This window comes from Artibeus jamaicensis, unplaced genomic scaffold (assembly GCF_021234435.1).
Source record: "Artibeus jamaicensis isolate MK-2021 breed Jamaican fruit bat unplaced genomic scaffold, CSHL_Jam_final contig_718, whole genome shotgun sequence".
NCBI classification, from domain to species: domain Eukaryota; kingdom Metazoa; phylum Chordata; class Mammalia; order Chiroptera; family Phyllostomidae; genus Artibeus; species Artibeus jamaicensis.
In genome coordinates this window covers 1,991,744-2,011,708 of record NW_026521936.1, presented here as the reverse complement: position 1 = coordinate 2,011,708, position 19,965 = coordinate 1,991,744, and the positions used below count along the sequence as shown (strand labels likewise).

General features: G+C 52.9%; 1 protein-coding gene across 1 annotated transcript in view; it reads right to left on the bottom strand.

The window, feature by feature from the left end:
* The window catches only part of CNTNAP2 (contactin associated protein 2), a 1,645,556-nt gene that overhangs the window by 113,556 nt on the left and 1,512,035 nt on the right, over positions 1-19,965 (bottom strand). The window contains exon 19 of the mRNA XM_053671916.1: positions 4,596-4,832. Within this exon, the coding sequence (XP_053527891.1) occupies positions 4,596-4,832 (237 nt within the window). The remainder of the gene's footprint in view (positions 1-4,595; positions 4,833-19,965) is intronic.

Here is a 19,965-nt window from a genome sequence, read left to right as displayed (position 1 = left end):
CCATCTCTGAAACATGCTTAACTTTCCTGCTTTCCTCCACTTCTGCGTCCGTGGGTCTCCCTGGCACCTGGAACCCCCGGCCTGAATCCCGCCAGAGCCCTCGGCTGGCTGTCTCCGCCCCACCAGAGCTCCACGCCCTGGGGCTTAGGTGGGCCCCTCCGTACCCGGGAGTTCAGGCTCCAGACTGGTGAGCTGATGGCCGCCACCTGCGTCTCGTCTGACCCTGCCCAATCTGCCCTCTGACAGGGAGCCACTGCCCTTGCTTCCCTCTCAGGTCAGTACTGTTTCTCTGCTTCCTCACTGCCAAGCCCATTCAAGGAGATGTCTTCATGGCCCCTCAAACACGCCTTGTGCGAAACCAAACTCTCGGTCCTCCCCCCAGAAGTCTCCCGCTGCAGTTTTCCTCGCTTCCCTTCGTCCCTCTGGCTACGCCTGCCAAGGGCTCCCTCTCCCCGCTACCTCCCAGAGTACAGGTACGATCTGTCAGCACATTGTCCGGCTCCTCGGCTCATTCCCTGAATCTCGCTGCTGTGCACCATCTCCATTACTACCGCAGACCAAACCCCCACTGCCCGCAGTCCGATCACCGTACTAGCTGCCGCACTAACCTCTTCCTTCTGCCCTGCCCGCCCCTCCCCCACCCCAGGCCATGCCCCTTGCACACCTGGTCTCCTCTCTGCCTGGTGGTTAGAATGATACCCTGCTCAGAACCTTCCAATGGCCTCCTCCTACCTCCCTCACAGTAAAAAATCAAGCTCTTAATGGCTCTCTAGGCCCCAGGTACCTTCCACTATCGCCTGTGACATAATCGCTTACTATTCTCCTCCGTGCTCACTGCGGCCTCCTTGCTGTTTGTCCAGAAGCCAGCAGGCTCCTGCCCCGGTGCCTTTGCCCTTGGTGGCTCTTCCGTCCAGGATGCTTACTCCCCATTTATCCGGCTGGCTGGCCTCTCACCCCCTTTAGGTCTTTGCTAAAATATCATCTTCTCAGTGATCATCTCTGGGACCTCTTCAAAAGCAGAATCTACTGACTCCTTTCCCTTGGTCAGGTCCTCCCTACTCTGTCTTACTTTTTTCTCTTATAGCTCTTACTAGGTATCGTCCTTAATTTGTTTACTGCCTGTGTTCTCCCACTCAAATGTAAGCTCCAGGAGAGAAGGAATGTCTGTTTATATTCTTTATGATACATTATTGCAACGTATGGAATGATGCCTGACACTAGGTGTGAATAAATATTTGTTGAGTGAATAAACGATGGTCTCCCTGCTTCTGTGCTTTTTTCTTCCTTAGGTTTTCTTCGCAGAGAGGTCTTTTCAAAAGGCATTATTGATTAGTGCATTGGTTCACTTATGGTGCTTCAAGGCCTTCCAGCTGCTCCTCAGATGAAGACGCCCACTCTCGGCGCGGTGCACCGGGCTGTCTCGTCTGCGTTCTGCCTGCTTCTCTGTTTTCAAACCACGCCCTCCGCCCTCTCACCTCCCGCCTCCACGTCACCTTTGACTTCTCTCCTCCCCTGGAATGTGAAATCCTGCCCCCACCTCTGGGCCCTGGAGTACCCTGCTCTCGTCTCCAGAGCAACCTCTCTCCCCACTCTTCAGTGTTTTACCCTATTTTTTCCTTCATCCCAATCTCTCGTTTGGGAGTGAAGGAGATGAGCAGGCAGGTATTTGAACAACATGCAGAAAGCCGACCGTCTCCAGTGACTGCTCCCCACTCTACTTCCGGTGTGCTGGTAAACTCGCAGCCCATCTCTGAAAGTTTACGGCGGTGCCCACTCTTGCCTTGTGTGTGCACCTCTTCAGAGCACACTCGTGTGCTTGCTGTGTGCAGCGCGGCCAACGCGAGTGTCCTGCGTCTGAAAGGGCTGTGTGCTCCCCCGTAAGCGTAGAGCCACGTCTGACAGGCCGGTCCCGACGCCCTAGTGTGCGGATCACGTCATCACGCAAAAAACTGGGCGTTGCCCCTGCTCCGCCTCTGCCACTGGTCCCCCCCTGTGCCCAAGCTCATGTGACTCGGCATAAAGTTGTTTCTTTAAAAATCATGCTTCTCCTTTCCGGCTGTCTTGAGCTTTGTAAATATGATTTAAAATGTGTACAGCCACCGCACTTAACGGCGAGAGAAATTATTTGCTTTGAGAAGAAAGATGAGTTGGAACTTTAAATGCACATATAGTGAACATCTATAAACAGCTATGGTAATCTTCTTGAATAATAAAATTCAAACTCTGTATCAATACCTTTCAAACAGCAGCACAAGAGACCCATGAAATGACGATTGGGAGAATATTAATATTTGCTCATTAAAATAAAATAGTGTTGAGTGGAGAGAGGGCTCGCTTCCTGCATCTCGTGTTCACCCCCCGAGGGCACAGAGGCAGGGGAAGGGGCTACTGCTGTACTGGCTGCAGCCGCTGCCGTATCAACCAAACCGACTGCAGGGGTGTCCCACCTGCAGGGGTGTCCCATCCAGGCTGCCTGCCACCCGGGGTTTGACTATGAATGCGGCCAAACACAGTCGTAAAGTTACTTAAAACATTGCTTAGTTTTGTTACTAGTTTTGTACTAAGTTTTATTACTTAGATGTGTACATTCTCTGTATCAGCGATCACAAACCTGGGACCTGCTGGGCGATTTTAGGAGATTACCCAGGGGGCCGCTGCACAGCCAGGGCTGTTACGTGAGGACTTTCTGCTCATCTGCGGTGGCGGAGCTCGTGAAAAGTACGCACGGACCTTTCTCTTGTTCATCAGTGTTCGTTAGTGTTTGTGGGGCCCAAGACGACAACTCTTTTTCCGGTGTGGCCCAGAGACGCCCAGAGGCTGGACACCCCCGGATGGAACCGTGGCCCACGACAAACACCCACACACACGGGCGTGTGTGCCCCAGCGTTGGGTGCTGGCCACTGAACATTCGTGCGCAGTCGCGACTCCAGGAGCAGACAGTCCAGCATCGACTGCACTGTGTCCGTCCCATCCTGGACGAGCCGAAGGCAGCGCCATCCTCCCCGCCCACTGCGGGGCTGGGACCTGGGGGCAGGCGCAACTGGGACGAGAAATCTGATTGGTTGGGTCCAGGAGACACGTGACTCTCGAGCTCATGGAAGGCGGGGCTGTGCACTGCTGCCTTCTGCTTCCGCCCTCCTGGTTTTAAGCACCGTTTTGTCTGATCAGAACAGTGGCCCCTGCTCGGTGTGGGCACGCGAGGCGTAGGGGTGAGTGTTCCTGTTCAGAAGCAGCAAACCGACAATCCCCACGGACTGTTGTTGCTTCCTTTTGTCTGTACGTCTGTTTATATGGATGGATGTACACGTATCTCAAGGTTAAACTGATTTTGGACGGTTTCTTGCTCCTTTCTTTAACACAGCACCGCTCGTTTTCCCTCCATGTCACTAATTACTCTTTGTGAACGTGATTCTTCACGGATACGTGAGGTTGGTAAAACGTGACCCCCCCTCTTCCACTCGCCACTTCACTGCCGTCGAGCTTCTCGGTTCTTTCCAGTTCCCGTGAGTAACACCTGCATGTTGAATCGCTGTCTGATTTTTGGCTAGTTACTTTAGGAATGATTTCTAAAATACAAGGAGACATTTGATTTCCCCATCTTTTTAACCCACAGTGCATCGCCCAGGGAAGTACTGGTTTCCAGAACTTAAGTGGAGCTGGGTTAATAACAGTGATGACCGTTGGTCCCTGGGGATGGAAACCCTGCCCTTCCAGATGCCACCCCCTGACACAGCTGTCACGGGGGCTTCCAGGCCTCAGCAGTGAAGAGCGGGACGAGGAGAGAGGGGCCTCCCGCCGTCGGCCACACAGGCTGGGAGTGAGTCAGAGAGACTCGCTTCTGGAGACCCCTGAACTACCTTCACTGGTTAAAAAAAAAGGGAAGTGAAGGTGTTATGAGGCTTAGACCTCAAGTTCCCGGGCATTAGGAACGCTCATACTTCTCTAAGGTCACAGGGCCAGCCCTACACTGCCACGGGATGCCATCTCAGTGGCCGTGTGTCTGACACGCTCTGGCGCGGTACGTGTTCAGAGACCAGGAAGGTCCCGATGTCACACAATCATACACGTGAACGTGCCCTGCTCTCAGCAGCCTTTCCGTCAGGGAGGCAGTTTATGAAGGTGAAATTCTGAGAGGGCTCGGGGGGGCGCACGTCTCTGACTCTCTGTTTCTATGGAAGGTTCAGATGTGCTGTAGGGACCTGCTTGGTCATCATCACACATCAGGGTAATGACTCATTTGTTGATATGAAGTTCATTTCACCACTGCAAAGTTCTTACTGGTGGAGTAGTGAATGTCCTGATTCATTAGGAACCAAAGAAGCCACCACTGTACCCAGGAAGCCCTCTCTCATCATGTAACGTGGTTCCCGTGCGGAGCTCAGCGTGCCTCGGCGACATTACTGCCACGACGCATTGCCACCGGGCTGCAGCAGGCAGTTGCCTTGCTGGCTCTCAAACAGGGAGACAGGGTTCAAGGACACCAGGTGGCCTGCTCAGCTTCCTGTGAGGAATCAAGGAGAAGCCAAGAACGATCTAGTCTCTTACTAGGACATTCTGTCCGCCCAGCACTCAACACCCGGCGTCACCGTCCTTACCGGTGGGTTTGACGAGGATGGCCAGGAAGTCCGTGGTGAGAGAACTGACGTACAGGAGGATGCAGGGCGCCTTGGAGGTGCTGAAGCTGAAGCGGACCTCCTCCTGGGCCAGGTCCGGTGGCGGGCCCTGCTGCTCTGGTGAGCTCTCTGTCCGGCCGCCCGACTCCCTGCCGCTGGCCCCGGGGGCCTGGAAGTTGTACCGCAGCCACATCCCCTCTTCAAAAAAGGCACCCACGTCTGTTGAAAAGGAAAGAGAGACCGAAAAATAAGAAGAAGCTGGGTGCTGGGCCCATCAGCAACTTGAACTCGGGTTAACCTGTCAGCCTGGAGGCAGTTCATCGAGGACAGACTCGGGCTCCAGGACGGGGAGCAGACTGGGTGAACTGCTAGCCAGGTGGATACTCCTTCCTCAACACGAATAAAAAGCCATAAAAAAAATTGTGCAACAACGTGCTGATCTGTGAGTTTAAAGTATAATAGTGAAATTAAGCAACGTGAATCATGCCAGAGAGGAACGCCAGCTCGGTACCCAGCCCGAATAACCGCGTTAGGCTGAAGAGGCGCGCTGCAGCGAGGGCAGTGTCGTGCCCGGTGTGCGCCACCCGTTCGAGGCGCTCCTGGGCACCGTCTTCGAGAGGGTTTTGCTTTGCACATCCAGACCCACAGGGAAGCCCTGCCCACGGTCTCAGTGCTGGGAGCTCGGAGCACAGTGTTTCTAATCACGAGGCACGAAGTTAGAGAGGACGGGGTTCAGGTTTGCTCTGCCATCAAATCGTTAGTGGCTGCAGGGAAAGTGACGTGACCAGCGCCTCTAGGCTTCAGTGTGTTTCTGTGAAAGGGACATGATGAGAGTGGAAATTATAAAAGGGAATTTAAAGCACTTAGCACCTAACAAACGGCACCCATTGTTATTGTGAAATTGGAAGGAAGGTCACTAACGCCCCCTCAGGCATTTCCTGCAGCCGCGTCCGTGGGAGCCGGTTGGCGATCACTCCTGGCAGACCAGCTCCTGCCGTGGTCTTTGCCGCTGTCTGCTCCGGGATGTTCTGAAATCACCCTGCGTCACTGGCAAGCCCCCGAGGCGCCCCCGAGGCTGGTCTGGTGTTCGGCGTTCACGGCTCCACCGCGTTCCCTGCACGCCCTTCTGAAAGCGTGTCTCCACCTTCCGTGCCCCGGAACCCGTTCTTCTCATCCCGCTACCTCGACGCCATGCGGGCAGGCTTTGTGAAACACCCTGCCGTGCTATAATTAACAGGAGGGACGAACTTCAAAAGCATTCCTGCGTCTGGGATATTTGGTGTGTTCCTGTTACACATGCCTAGCAGAGTCAGCCCAGCACAGCGATCTGGGGTGGACTCCTGGCCTTGACATGGACCGAGTGTGGGAACTTGGTCCATGGCTCCAAACCCTCTCCGCCCCCGTTTCCTCCACTGAGAAATGGGGCCGCGCAGGCTGTTGTGAGGACTGAACAGCTGACGTGCACACTCCGCCCAGTGCTTAGGGTGTATGACAAATGTCCAACGAAGACTAGTCAGTCACCTTACACAGAACAGTTACCGCGCCCCACTGAGGGCCACGATGCCGCTCTGTACCCCGCCTGACGCCACCACCCATGGGCAAACCCTCCGTAAGTCGCCCTGGCACTGGCGCGGAGTCTCCACGTCCCGCTGCTCACTGAGCTGCGGCGAGGGTTCCGGTGACTAGAGGCTCTCGGCTACGGGCAGGCCCATTCTCCGCCTGACCTCCCACCCCAAGGCTTTTACAAATGTGTGTGCATGGGAGGGCGTGTCCCAATGACGGGGCACCACTGGCGTTGAGTGGGCGGGGGTGGGACCGCTGCTGTCCTCCAACGCGTAGGTCTGTTTGTACAACGAAGAATCGTCCTGCTCAGAACCGCCCGTGTGCTGTCGGCCAATGCAGATTAAACACACGGTCACCGCACGCCAGTCAGGGCGTGACTTCCTGGAGTGTGGAGATGCGTGACGTGCGTCACTGCCCTCGAGGAGCTTTCTGTCCAGCGGCGGGCGTGGGAGGAGACCTGTCGTAAACCCGAACACACGGCGAGTGTGCTACGAGGGTGTGGCGAGTGTCTGTGCCCTGCTTGGCAGGCTGGGAGACGAGGACCCCGTCTGGCCACCTGGAAGACCCTGAGCTGGCTCTCCCCTGCAGCAAGCATCTGTGGAGTGCCGGCTGGGGGCCCGCCTCGGTGCTGGGCGCGGGGGTCACAGTCCTCGCTCTCAGGAGCGCTCCGTGTAGAGCGCGCACTAGACTAACCGACTTCGTGGTGGGTGCAGGGTCAGTGGACGCGGTGGGGAACCTGCGACACCAGGGGCGCCAGCCTGCGCTTTGGGGCCCTAAGAAGACTTCCTGGGAGCTCAGACATTGGAAGCAGGACCCGAAGAGCCAGAGGCAGGTGCTGTGTGTAGGTAGGGAAGAGGCGCAGTTTGCCCACCGAGGGAGCGACAGGCAAATACACTCCAGCCAGGTGACAGGCCCCCGGCGGTGCTGACGCGCAGGAGTGGGGGACCCTCGGGGACAGCGCAGGCAAGGGGGAGCACCGGGCGCAGCAGGAAGCCGGGCAGTCTGGCCAGCGCGAACCAGTACCGCTTCTCAGATCAACTGGCGGTGGTCCAGGCGGGTCGTGAAGGGACATTCAGGAAGCTAAGGATTTTAGATCAACAAACCAAAAATATGCCACAGAGACTACTTCTGGGGGTTTTAGAGTCACCATTAACAAGCTTTATGGATTCATGTCCGTTTCGGACGAAGGGTTCTACTATGCTTGAGAGCGTTACTCTGAAACCACGTCATAAACCAAACTGTTAAACCGGGGCCTGGGGGGGCTGCGGACCATTTAAGGCTCCAGGTGCACATTCACAGCTGTCATTTCTTGGTTTCAGACTGTTTTTAGGAAAGGCTCATTGGGGCACCGTAGTATCATTAGGAAAGTAACACCCCCAGCCCTTCTGAATGAGTAACTAAAATGACACTAATTTAACAAGCCCCAAATAACATCTTTTCCCCCATTCAAAGGTCAAAAAGTATTGAGTTAGAACAGCTGTTTTAAGGTTTTTATACTGGTATGGGACAGCTTACGTTTTAAGATACTCATTTTGGGGTAGAAAAGGATGCATTTTGGGTTTAGTTATTCTAAGATATTCATTCCAAGCTGTGTTATGTATGGAGGGCACTTGTTGAATCACATCACGTTTCTCAAAATTCTGGAACACATCACGCCATCTGCCGACTGAGGCTGAGGGGGGAGGTGGGAACCCTGAAGCCAGCGAGTAATCTTAACATCCCCGGTCCTCCAATCGGATCCTGTACAAACTGCTCCTGACTGGGGGAGCGAGTCTGGAAGTGCTGAAAGTGGGAGACGCCACCCACACAGCCCAGAACAGCACCACGCAGATGTTTGCCCCTGGGTGGCAGCCCGAACGCCCAACGTCTCCGGTGGACACACACACACACACACACACACACACACACACACACACACACACACAGAGCTGCCATGCACCCTGTGGTCTGACTGGTCGTCTCTTTCTCCCCCAAGTTCAGTAATTCAATTCCTTTCCTTTTCACCTAGGATTTCTTCTGCAACCTGTATTTAAAAAAAAATGGTGTGATTCTTTTCGCTCTCTGATGTCCCTGTGAGGACCCAGAGTTGAAAATCCCCAGCTCGCGAATGGGCTGTTTTCAAAAAGTTTATTTTAAAGTCAGTAACTTGCAATTTGGAAATAGCTCCCCATGGATATGATACTTTAAATGCTGGTTAGTTTGCCAGGAGAGCCTTCAAAGGCTGAACCACTCTGGGTGGGTAATAGAAGATAATTGAAGAGTGCCGTTGTGTACGAGTAATTAAAGCAGCAACGGCAACCACAGCAAAGGGGGCAGGGTTAATTTTGAGTATGAGAACTCCCGGCACCTCTGTCCCCACGAGCCTTTCACCTCACGGATGCGGTGGCATGCTGGTCAGCGTCACCCAGCTGTCTCTGCAGTGGGAAAACCCTGGCGTGTGGCGGCTGCCTATTCCCATGGTGTAAACAGTACGCCTCGGCTCATGTCGAGCTGCTGAGATGACATCGACATAGATGGAGTGGAGAAGAGGTGCTGGTCCCCCAGCCTGTGCATGTCCCCCAGCACCGCTCCTCTCCTGCTCACCCGCCTCTGACCCAGTCATTCACACGAACCGTACTGACTGGTCCCTGCCTGGTGGCGGCTTAGCCAGCCTGGGCTGCCTGCACGAAGTACCGTAACTGGGTGCCTTAAACACAGAAAAGCATTCTCACAGTTCTGTTGCTGTAAGTGACAAAGATCAAGGCGGCAGCTGATCCTGGTCCTGGGGAGGGCTCGCTTCCTGGCTTGCAGGCAGCCGCCTTCTTGCTCCGTGCTCACAGGGCAAGAGGGAGGGAGGGAGAGAGCCAACGGGCCCCAGCTAGCTCTCTGGTCTCTTCTCACCAGGGCACTAATCTCCCCCGGAGGGCCCCGCCCTGAGGACTTCATACAAACCTAATTACCCCGGACGCCTCCTCCCTCAATATGATCGTGTTGGGTTTGGAGCTTCCACATGCGGATCTGGGGGAACACAAACATTCAGGCCCTAACAACAGACCTCCTTCTTTATTGTCTGCTGTGTGCACAGGCTGGAGTATCTGCTCACTCCTTCCTGCCTTGGAAAGGTCGCCTCTGCCTCCTCCCAGACGTCCCACTTCCCGAGAGCTCTGTCTGGCTTCTGTGACAACTAGGGGGACGGCTGGGGAGCTGATGTCACACCGGAGGAGGCACGGGCCCGAGCCCAGCCTCAGGGTCACTAAACTCTGTGATGGCTGAACCCCATTGTCTGGAATAATCACACACATTAACTGTGTTTTAATTTATCGCCTACTCACTAAGTTAAGTGAGTTTTCTGGAGCGCTGCTCCTGGTGAGGCTGGGCATTGCCTCCCAGCAGCAGCCCGATCCCGCACAGGCCTGGCCCCTGCCAGAGCCGTCTGCGAGGCCCGGCTCTGGCCGCACTTGTCTGCCATTGTACTCCAGAGCCCCGCTACCCTGAAATACAGTATTTCTCTCTGGTTTAACATTGGCAAAATCTGCTTTTTATCCCCCAGTGCACCAGGCTGAACATCCCTCCTAAATTTTTTATTCTGTTTGTTTGATGTCTTCTTCAATTTAATCAAACCATCTTGGACCAGCAACACCGGGCCTGGGACAGGTGAATGTTCACTCCGCTTGTTCCGGGAGCGCAGGGGAGTGCAGAGCTGTTGCAACACCCCCCCCCCCCATTCTCTCTAAGGGCCAGGTTACTTCCAGGTCAGCGTCTATGCAATAAGCTTCAAGCACCTGAACCTGCACCAAGGAGAAGAAACAGCAAAGGAAAACCTCTGAGGCTGGTCCTGGACGCCACGTGCTGCCCCCCGAGACTCAGATGAGATGTTTTATTACTCTAAACGTGGCACTGAGCTCCGGGGTCCGTGAGCTGACTGTGTAGGAGTCGGGGCCTTCTTGCCTGGAGTGCAAGAGCCAGCAGCACTGAACGGCTTGACTCGAGTCCTCACCGGGAGGAGGGTCTGCATCCAGAATTCCAGGGTCATGCTTCTTGCACGGCGTTAATAAGCACGATGGCACGTGTGGCCGTCAGGGGTTGGAATGCTTTAGGGAGAGCAAACGAGATGAGGACTTCCCCGCAGCGAACTTCACCCGAGGCACCGAGTAAGGGGTCACCGTGGTGTGTGTGGAAGGCAGGAGTCGCCGTCTGTGTGGTCTGGCCCTGGCTCTGCCACCCTGGTCAGGCACGCGGCTCGGTCGCTGTGGGCTTCCCATCACGCCCGTCCCGAAGCGGCCCTCCCTGGAACTCCCGTCGCCCTCTGGCTCGTGGCCAGTCTTTTCATGTACCCTTTAAAGTATTTATTTCCTTCTATACGGAAAGCCACGATGCTGGTAGAGGTTTAGCAGGGAGTGGTGGTGTTTAAGCTGATGACTGAAGGAGAATGTGCTCTGAGACTGGAGGCGGGGAAGCATCCTGGGAAGAGGAGGAAGAGGAGGAAGAGGAGGGAGAGGTGCGCAGCCCCGAGGAAAGAGGGAGCGCGGGGACTGACGCAGAGATGGTCCGGACGGGTAACATTCAGGGGAGGGTGGGGGGAGGGAGGCTCACAGAGAAAGGGGGCGGCATTCTGAGGATTTTGATGCTTGTGTGGAAATCGTAATGGGTGACCCTGAAGGGTTTTATACAGCGGTGACATAATCTGATTTCCAGTTTTAAAAGATCGCTCTGGCTGTGGTCTGGCGAATGCACTGGAGGAATGCAGAGGTGGTCCTGGTGGGGGTGGGGGTGTGGCAGGCGCCAGGAGTTCAGCTTTGATCAGATAAAGTTTGAGGTACCTCTGACTCAGAAAAGTGGAGATATCAGGCATTTCACTACACAGGGGACTGGGTGAGAAATAGACATTTTAGAGTCAATTTTATGGATACTACTTAATACCACAAGCCTGCGGGAGGTGACTAAAAGAAGTTTTTTGTACGGAGAGGAATAAAGGGAAGCCCAGGACTGCCCTGAGAGAGTGGACACGTTAAACGTGGGAAGTGAAGATGAAGGAACCAGGGTGATGAGCAGGAGTGCCCGGGACAAGCGGCATTAACGGAGGAGGACCTGGTCCGGGTCGGAATGCTGTCCAGAGGTCCAGTTAGGTTTTCTTCCGGAGGGACAGCTGCAGAAGGCCGCTAGTCTGTGCACTTCCACTTTCCCGGCGGATCCGTACAGCCTCCACGCGTGAAGTCCCGGGCTCATCACGCGTCTCCCTCCGCCTGCCCACAGCTCCTCCTCTCAGGCCCCGACTCCGCCCCCTGCAGTTCACGGGGCTGCTCCTGAGTGAGGCGCCCTCACTGCTCCCTGTTCACGATGCCAGTCCAGCGCCCGCAGACTTATTTGCTCCCAAGTCAGGAAAGCGTCCCTGGAACCCTCCTGAGTGCCTGACAGCGAAGCACGCAGGCGAGGGCTCGTTCCCTATGAGTAAACACGTGCTAAGGGAGTTCACAGCCAACGCATCCTCGTAACACGGCGGGTGACCTGCAGGAAACAGAGTGCGGAGGGGAGAGAGGGGCTCCTTCCCTGGGTGGGGTGAGGGCATGTCCGCGTTACTTCACCGGGAAGGGGACCCGAGCTGGGTGTCCACCACTGAGAACACATTTCCTGGCCTGGACACAGTGGGAACCGGCCAGGAGAGGGAGCCGGCCTGGGGTCCAGGAAATGACCTCGGGGCGTCTCCGTCCTGGCTGCCCTTGGGAAGCACGGGTTCGAGGTGAGCTCTCGGCAGCTCTGATTTCCCTGGTCGGGAGAAAGGCCTGCCCACCGCATGGTCCCTCACCTTCCCAGGTCACTCTGCCGCTCAGCCAGGACGGCGTCGCTGCTCTGGAGTGGGGTGTGTGTGTGGCTGACCAGGAAGGTCTTGGATCAGTTATTTAGAAAACCTTCCCGAGAACAATGTACTTTGAAATAATCTCATAGTTACAGAAAAGCTGCAAGATCAGCACAAAGAACCCCCATATCCAGATTCTCCAACTTTTAACAGTTCTCCACATTTATCTGTCTGGGTGTTCCATACACACATGTAATATATACACATGAAGACTAATTCCTGAACCATCTGGGCACAAGTTGAAGTGAGAAAATCAACAGTAATACAACTCCCATTTCTGGAAAAATATATTAATAGTCATAAATATTTATATACACAAATAATTTTGGAAAACCATCTTGAAGTTATATATATAGATGGTATATTGCTGTCTACATATACATTTCCATGCTGAAATCTCCTGGCAGACAGGCAGCATGGGGCCCACCACCGACTCTCTCACTCTGGGCGCGGGAGGGAAGAGCGGAGCTGGAGGCAGGTGGAGGTGAGCGCGGTATTGGTGCAGCCGCCGCCCACCGGGACGCGGCTCTGAGGGCAGGAGCTTTGTCCTGGGACCTCAGCCAGCCCCTGGCCTCCAACAGGTATGCAGTGAATGTCTGTTGAACTGATGTTGAATTTTTCAAGATTTTATGTATTTCTTTTTAGAGAGGGGAAGGGAAGGAGAAGAGAGGGAGAGAAACATCAGTGTGTAGCTGCCTCTCACGTGCCCCCTACTGGGGGCCTGGCCTGCAACCCAGGCATGTGCCTTGACTGGGAATCAAACTGGCAAACCTTTGGTTCATAGGCTGACACTCAATCCACTGAGCCACAAAGCCAGGGCTGAAGTTTAATTTTTTAATAGTAACAGTATATTCTTCAGCTAGCTGGTCCACATGGACCTTCCTTAGTTGACATTTTCCAGTTCCATTTCCTTTGTAAAGTGGTTTCTGAAGGGAAATGCTATTCCATCGACTTAAGACATCATCATTCGTTAAGATGGCAGTCTAGTAATGAAAGTGTTTTCAGAAACATTTAGAATAATATATCCAAAAGTACTTAATGACTTATGGCTTAACGGATGCTCTGAATTCCTGCTGCGCTTTCTCCCGTATCCGGGCTCCGTGAAATGGGACTTCCTCAGGCAGCCTGGTCAACTGCCCCAACAGCGAGACGGGTGAAGTTGTCCCCAGGGAGGTCTCTCTCCCTCACTTAATCTCTGCTCTGCTGACCTCACTGTGCGCTAGGAAGCTGTTGCCTTCAGAAATCCTCTTCTTTGTTTACTTTAAAAATTATTAATTACCTAACTCGTGCCCGTTCATTCCACTGAGTGTGCCCTTTCTGTTGATAAGGGGCTTGTTGCTTCCTCGCTGCTCCCTGCTCACCACTAAACATCCCGTTTTCTTGTTGGCTCAGCTGGTCTGAGAAGCCAGTCGAACGGTTGACCCAAAGAGTCCTTGAGGACAAACGCTGTTGTCATCTCACTTGGCAGTGACAGGGTCTGAGACAGGAGTCTGCTGATTCGGGGGGTGCATGTTTGAACTGCAGCCCGTTTACATTTATGTCCATAAGGAAATGGGCCCCGCTATGGGTTCCCGCTATGAGTCAGGCTCAATGGAAAGTTTTCATCTATGATCTCACTGAACTTGATTACTCAACAGGAACATTTCTGAGATGGATGCTGTCACCCCCATTTTACAGATAAGGTAACTGAGGCTTAGAGAAATATTTTCCCAAGGTCGCCTACTAATCAGACATGGAGGGTCAAGTTCAGGTCTTTGGGGCTTCGGAGCCCCTGCCCTTTCCTCTCTCACAGCCACACTTCTGCCAGTTCGTTAGCTATTTTCAGAGAAATCCTAAAGATGATTTGCTCACCACTTTCTTCTTCAGGCCTTTAAAAGGAAACCGGTCACCAGGTAGCCACTGATTGTTACCCACAAACATAAAAACACAACTGCCTCTTTAAGATGATAAAATTCTATTTTCTGTGCCAGCTAAGACCTTAACAGAAAATACCAACTAGAAAATCCATGAACGTTCTATTACTTATGATACATTTTGTTACTAATAAAGTAATTTCTATTTTGATTTTAAAAAGCCACACCTGAAGGTCACAGTTGACTGCAGGATCTGAGCCATTCGCCTATATTTCCTAAATCCAAAGTCATGTCCATTGGCTGATTTTTATAATAAAATCAAGATAGCTCTCTTTCTTGACTAGTGAAGGTCAGTGGAACCACGTTACAAATTTTGTTACTTCCCCTTATGGCAGCCATTTGGTCCCTGTGGCCACTTCATTTGGTACGTTAATTAAACCTGGAGATGGGCTGGGACGTTCTACCCCAGCCCCAAGCCGCCCTTCAATCTACACCTACCATCCCCGGAAGACACGCCGCACTGTATGATGTGGGTGTGTGTCTGGGGGCTCACTCGTCACGTGGGAAGTAGACTCACGCAGACAAGTCTGAGGGTCACATAATCACAGAACGGCCCAAAGAAACTCAGCGGGGGCTGCTCTCATGAATGGGTCGTGAGCATGAACAGCACTAGAAGCCAATGGCGTCCTATTTCGGGCAGTGCAAGGGCTTAGTTTCATCCCAGGAGGGTCGTCGGAGGCGGCCCAGGGTTTCTGGTTGAATGGGACGGCTGCACTGTGCCTCCTGAGAAACCGTGCTTATGGAAAACCGTGTAGACGCTGTATGGAGTCCAGCCAGCGGCCAGGAGGGGTCCCCGGGGCCAGGCGCTGTCTTCACACCGAGTCTGCCCATCCCAGCCCCAGGCTGCCTTTCCGGTTTGCCAGTCCCCGCCCCACGCCCCCTGGCTTTACTTTACACTGGTTTTCACTCGTTTCCGTGAGAACTAGACTGAAACCTGCACTCCCCCACGAAATAAATTCAAAATGTAGTCATTCCCTAGGCTTCCTCACACTAAACTACAGTTGGTAGTTTACGTAAACCTATACCGAAGACCAAGAGTTTCTTGGAGGCAAACTATAGTTTATTTTGTATCTGGAGAGCCCAGGAAAATCCCTGGTACCTGTTAGATACTGAATGCACACTTAGGAAATTAATGAATGAGCTGATGGTATTATGGGCCAATTTGGCCATCTTCACATTTTTTTTTAAAGTTATACAGTATCTGCTACCACCTCCCCCAAAGAAAATCTAAGACATGTCGGCAAAGTATCTCTAGCATCACCTACCATTTTTCAAGGGTAGTTTCTCTCAGGAAAATAAAATATGGGATAAATAGCAAAGATTCACCTCGAAGAATCTAAGAAATAATGGTCTACCAGCACCTTTTGGAAAGAGTAAGTTCAGGATTATGAATTGCCCAGCGTTCCTGAAAATGAGGCCATCATAAAAAAGTTTTAAACTCTGCCTTTCGGTGAAAGGAGGAAAGGAGAAAGAAAGTGAAGACTGGACAAGGAGAAAGGAAAGACAAGAAAATGGACGCATCCTGATAATCCCCCACGTTATCACACGTGACCTTGACTGATCGCCTTTCCGCCACTGCCGCAGCGAGACTCTGCTGGAACCTGCCCGGATGAGCGTCTGATCTGCTGGGGAGATCAACATGGTGGGGCACGGGCCGGGCCCTCTTCTTCTGCTTCAACGAGAACAGCGTTTTGCAATGAGGAGGCAGCCTCAATGACAAAGCTGACAGCTGAAACTTCACTCTGCTATTTGCCCATATTAGAAACTTTCCCCCTTTGAAGATTCTTTTTTCCGTACCACACCTGTGCAAAATGAATAGGTTTATTCATTGTTGTATAAAATAAATTTGTTCTTCTGTGAAATAAATGAAAAATACTCGCAAAAGGCTTTCTGCCGCTCTCTCAACAGCTATACATACATTCATACATACACACACTGTATACATACATAAAATCAAACTCCAAATGGTCTCCCAGAAAACTGAGTCTGTGTGTATTTTGGGGGCATATGTATGTAAATGTGTGTGCATACATTTCCCCGCAGAAAATGTGTGAGAGTACACCCACGTGCGCGCACACACGCTTTCTGGGAGACCTCAGAATGCTTTTCCGGAAAGCGTTTGTTGCTTAGTGACCCACCGAGCCTTCATTTGATGGCTCGCCCAGGTACCAGGGATTTTTCTGGACTCTCGAGATACAAAGTAAAATAAACTATAGTTTGCCTCCAAGGAACTCTTGGTCTTCGGTACACGTTTACGTAAACTACCAACATGAGTCTGCTCACTGATCTGTCCTTCGACAGGAAGGGAAGAGCAAAGGCAAGTCCCAGTGGCGGGAGGGGGGCAGGCCAGGGAAGGAGCGCTCTGCACCGGGAGGGCCCCCCCAAGTCAAGGACCCCCAAAGGCTCCCTGCTGATTCAGCTCCCGGGCCAGCCCTTCGAGGCAGCTCAGTCCGAAGCTTCGGCACAGGTTTCTGGGCCCGGCTCAGGAAGTGAGACCGTCCCTGTTCCAAGGTCTCTGCCGGCAGCCTCCTCCTCCAGGGCTCAACGGCCATGTACATCACACTTCTAAACTATAACATTTCCCTGCCCATTGCCATTTCTTTTGTTCCACTGTTTGGGGAAGGTTTAAAAATCACTTTTTCCTAATTTCTCATTTTCCAATAGTCCTAAGTGTAAAGAAATGTCGGCAAACATAACTCGGTCCAAATGCCGCCTTTGTTTGGAAAGAACAGCGGCCATGGACGGTGAGTCAAAACGTGCACCGTCCGTCCGTCCCCGGCTTCGTCCTAGTCGGCACTGGCGCCTGGAGGAGGCGGGCGGCCTGGCTGCACACGCACTGCTCTAGGGCAGCTGCATCGCCTCCTGAGAACGAGGAAGACCAACTACGCGAGTCTTCTCACGTCTGTGGAAAGAAGCAGGCCTTTGAAGACAAAGCGGTTTAATGAATTCAGTCCAAAAGTTAAAAAAAAGTAAGTTTCTGTGACAAGGGAAGCAACGAGACAAAATGGTGTAAAAATTAAGTTTTCCGGTTTGAGACTGGTGAGCAGTCTTAGGTGATGGTCATGCGGTCAGGCAGCCGAAACACTAAGGTCGGAGACGAACAGCAAGATACACAAGCTGGTGCACACAGAAGGGTCTCATCGGAGCGCCGGAGTGTGAGGACCCTGCGTGGCTCCTCTGCAGAGACCCCCAGGCTGCTTCTCTCTGCCATGCACGCGGTGGCCACCTTCTGACCATCAAAATACTCTTCCCAAATGACACTTTGCATTTTAGTTACTTCATACTTCTGTATGAACATCAGTCTAACATGCTGAGGGTTTATTCCCAACCAGATGAAAGAAACGTCACGTAGAGAAAGCTCAGGAGTGGCCTCGCTGCCAGTGCGCAGTCGCCGCACGAGGGCGGTGGCCCCCGCACTGGACGGCCCGGCTCTGACGACACAGAAAGAAAAATGACAGCGCTCGCCCACGGCAGCGGTTTCCAGGTGGGCGCTGGGACCACCCTCAGAGCCTCCGCACCACACAGACGCCTGCCTTCTGTCCCCAGCCATCACACTGAGTTCCTGGTCATGACCTTTCGGCGGCCCGGGCAAGAGGGACTTGAAAACTTCTATTTCTAGTGCAAGCCTCTTAGAGTAGAACGATCATGAAGTCGTTTCAACCTGCCTGTCTCTTTCGGGAATCTGGGGGACGAGGACACATGGAAGACCCTGGTTTTTACGATCCTGGCCATTTCTCACAACCAGACATTTGAGCAGTAGCTTGGAAAATTGTTTTTCTGGGCTAGGAAAGCAGAGATAAGTTAGCCAGAGTGATCATCTCATAACTCATGTGGCGCAGCTCGGTCTTCCTCTGAGCAAAAGCCACGCCCCCACCGAGACCCACCAGCCTGGGAAGTCTGGGCCTCTTCCCCCAGTTCCCACCCTGCTAGTTCCCACACGGCATTTCCTCCAGTTCTTTCCACTGCTGCCACCCCCCCGCCTTCCTCGACGGCCCCTTTTGTTCTCCGAGCACCCACACTGGACTGATTTCTAGAGGGGCTCAGAGGTCAGTACTTTTAAGACGACTGCTGGCAGGCAGGGGAGAATCACTCCCCAGGGCAGTGCACGGCTGTCCTCGTACCCAGGCTCCCCGCTCCCCCGCTGCCCCCCCCTGCACTCTGGGCAGCACTAAGCTGCCGGGGATTTAGGTCCAATTCTCTAACTAGCGCCTTGAACGCAAATACCCTGGGGAGCCCTGTCTGCTCAGACTGGGGTAGGGCGCCTAACAAGGACATAACCGTGCGGTAACACAGAGAATCCTCACGTAAGAACAGAGTGTCCCCGACAAATGTGTGCTACATGTGGGAAGGACATGTCCAGCCTCTGTCCTCACGGCCCTAGAGCAGGGGGGACTCTAAGGGGTTGCGGCAGATACTGATTCAGTCTGACCATTAGGCATCATTACGCATCTCAACAAAGCACCTGGAAAAAGAGTCCCTTTAAAGCACAGAGGGCAATTAATAACCTCCATTAGGCACCTGATGAATCAAAAACCTTTTATGAAACACTGCCAGAGATACTTTAGTTCTTGGGACTCTCACTACCGAACGTATCATCTCAAACACAAATTGCACTGAAGCCCCTCCATCCCTAACCTGGGGTTTCAAGATAAAGTAAAGCAAAACTGGAATGAAGCTGTCACCTGCTGTCCCGGAGGTGGGCACTCTGAGGAGCAGACGACAGCCCTGGTTGCTGGGTCGTTGGGTCGACCTGTTGGCAACCCAGCCACCTTCGGTCTTGTCGATCACCTTGACCTTGTGCCCTTAACACAGGAGACAAGTGTCTCGTTTCAGCTTGTCAGGTTGAGATTTGTGCAGGGCAAGGATACAGGGGTTCAGGGGCCCGCGGCTCCAGCTGGAAATACTCCTCTAGCCTCTCCCCAGCTCCCTCAGGTGACCCCCACACAGGTGGGAGGGGAAGAGCTGACCTCTACTGGGCAGGGTGCAGGAGCCTGCGGGGCTTGACTGGCTGGTGGGAGTCGCGGTTTGGAATGAGCTTCTCAGGCGTGGTGTTTACGCAGCTTCGCTAAGTTCCTCCTCCTCCCGTTAGTTTTGGTTTCAAAGGGCAGCTGGTTCAACAATGAATGCGACAACAGGGGCTGATGGGCCACCAAGACTGGCAGATGGCTCAGGCCCATCGGGACTGGAAATGCTTCCTTCTAATTTAACGTTTCCTCTGTGTGTGAGTGTGTGTGTGTGACTGCGCGCCATGGCTATGATTGGAAACACAAGTCTTTGTCGCTGGCGGCAGGTAGACAGTGTAAACCCCGATGCTTCGTTCTGTGTACTGGCTGTTGTTCTGTGGTGAAAGATGTTAGAAAGAAGGGACTGACATTTTGGCTTTGTTTCTGGGATTTAAGAGTTGTTCCAGAGAGAATTTTTCTTGTTGGGTGACCTTTTTTGGGGGGTGTCTTGCTGCAAGCTTTCAAAAAGCCCTTTGTTTTTGTTTTAATACATAGTTTTTGGGTTACATAATACATCGCAGGCCTCGCATTGCATTTTTTTCAATCCATATGTGGGTAAAACATCTTAAATAATTAGGAAATAATTACAGGAAAGCTGGACTCCAAACCAAGAAATTCTGATTAACTTCAAAATAAAACCCAACCCACATTATTAAAAAAATGTTTTTGGTCCGGGACGCACACTCCCAGTGCTGGGGCAGGTGCATGCTATTTGAAGCAGATTTATGGCAAGCTTTTGTTGGATGAGAATAACTTTTCCTTTTATGACTGTTTTATGATGCCCATTAATTCAGTAGCATATGTGCAAAAGTTATAAACGAATATATAAATAGAGACTCATCCCTAACACTGTTTTTTCTATCAGGAGTGTGCATTCACGGAGTCAGGGATGCACAGCCTCAAGAGGGAGTGTGCCCCGGGTCTAGTGGGGGTGTCCCCTGGTTCTCTCCCCGAGCCTGGGCCCCACGCAGGCTGCTGGACCTTCCTGGAAGGACCCTGACAGGGTCCCAGCTGCAGGGGCCATCGCTGCCCTGTGTCTG